The 1,053-nt window shown below is 43.1% G+C and overlaps 1 protein-coding gene across 2 annotated transcripts in view; it reads left to right on the top strand.

Moving 5' to 3' along the window:
• slx4ip (SLX4 interacting protein) overlaps window positions 1-1,053 on the top strand; it is a 34,293-nt gene that overhangs the window by 30,527 nt on the left and 2,713 nt on the right. For both annotated transcript variants that reach the window (XM_079688722.1, XM_079688723.1), the window contains exon 7: window positions 863-969. In XM_079688722.1, the coding sequence (XP_079544848.1) occupies window positions 863-969 (107 nt within the window). The remainder of the gene's footprint in view (window positions 1-862; window positions 970-1,053) is intronic.

The raw sequence follows: 1,053 nt of genomic DNA on the forward strand, positions 1-1,053 counted from the left end.
TTGGCGTGCTCTCAGCCTTTAAGTTCTGCTCAATTTCCCACCACCGTCTCTCGTTCCCTCATAAAACCAGAGTCTGTTCTGGGTCAGCCAAGGAGAGGACCTGTGATTAACCTTCATTAGCGACCTGTTGAGGGCACACGTTAGTGAGATGCAATCTCTGGCCAGTTCTCTGTTCTGCCTCAGAGAGTCCCCTCCGTAAGTGGGTGTATTGAACTTTGAACCTGCAACTCAAAGTGCTGCTACAGTCTACTAACCACAAGGCAATGTTCCCTACTTTTTGATCTTCTGTCCTCACAGTGGCTTTTTGCTTGATATTTGCGTTTTTCCTTTTAAACGTCTCAGTTCCATAGTCCTTTCTGTGATCGATGTTTTAACCTTTCAAAATGGTTTCACCGTTTTGTAACCCTGCCTCAGGCTGAGAGCATCACTCCAAACACAGACAGCAGACCATGAAACACACGTCACTCCATGACAAGCCAGTGATTATTTCCCAAAGCCTTGAAGGTGGTTTCTTTGGACAGTGTTACGTGGGGGCTAATTATTTGTGCCAGCTGGGTGGTTAGGAAGTCTGTATAGGCATCACAGAAAACATTCCTGTTGTACTGTATCATAGGTCAAGAACTAAAGTGGCCGCACTATTTGGAATTCAGTCAGAAGAGGATAGATTTATATGAAATATCTGTTTATGATATTGGATTATTTTAGTTAATTGTAATTATTATAGTTTTACAGCAGGTAGTGAATGTTTTTTTATGTCCGACAATCCCAGATGATGACAGCAGTCAGCTGTGGAGCCAAACATTTCCAGGGGATGCCAGGAATAATATTTTCTGTTTACACCGTTTCTGTTTGTCCTCTCCAGACTGAGCTGAGCGAACAAAGCCAGTCAGAGTATTTTTCCAGAGTGGGAGAAACCCTAGAGCCTTCAAACATCCCCACGAAAACAAAGAAGACTGTGCTTCAAAAGATGTGAGTATGATCTAATGCAAAACTTTCCAACCCCGGCAGTCAGAGAGGACACTTTTAATATCCTCTTGTCCTTTCATTTCTCAG

Source organism: Notothenia rossii (assembly GCF_949606895.1).
Source record: "Notothenia rossii genome assembly, chromosome: 6".
NCBI classification, from domain to species: Eukaryota; Metazoa; Chordata; class Actinopteri; order Perciformes; family Nototheniidae; genus Notothenia; species Notothenia rossii.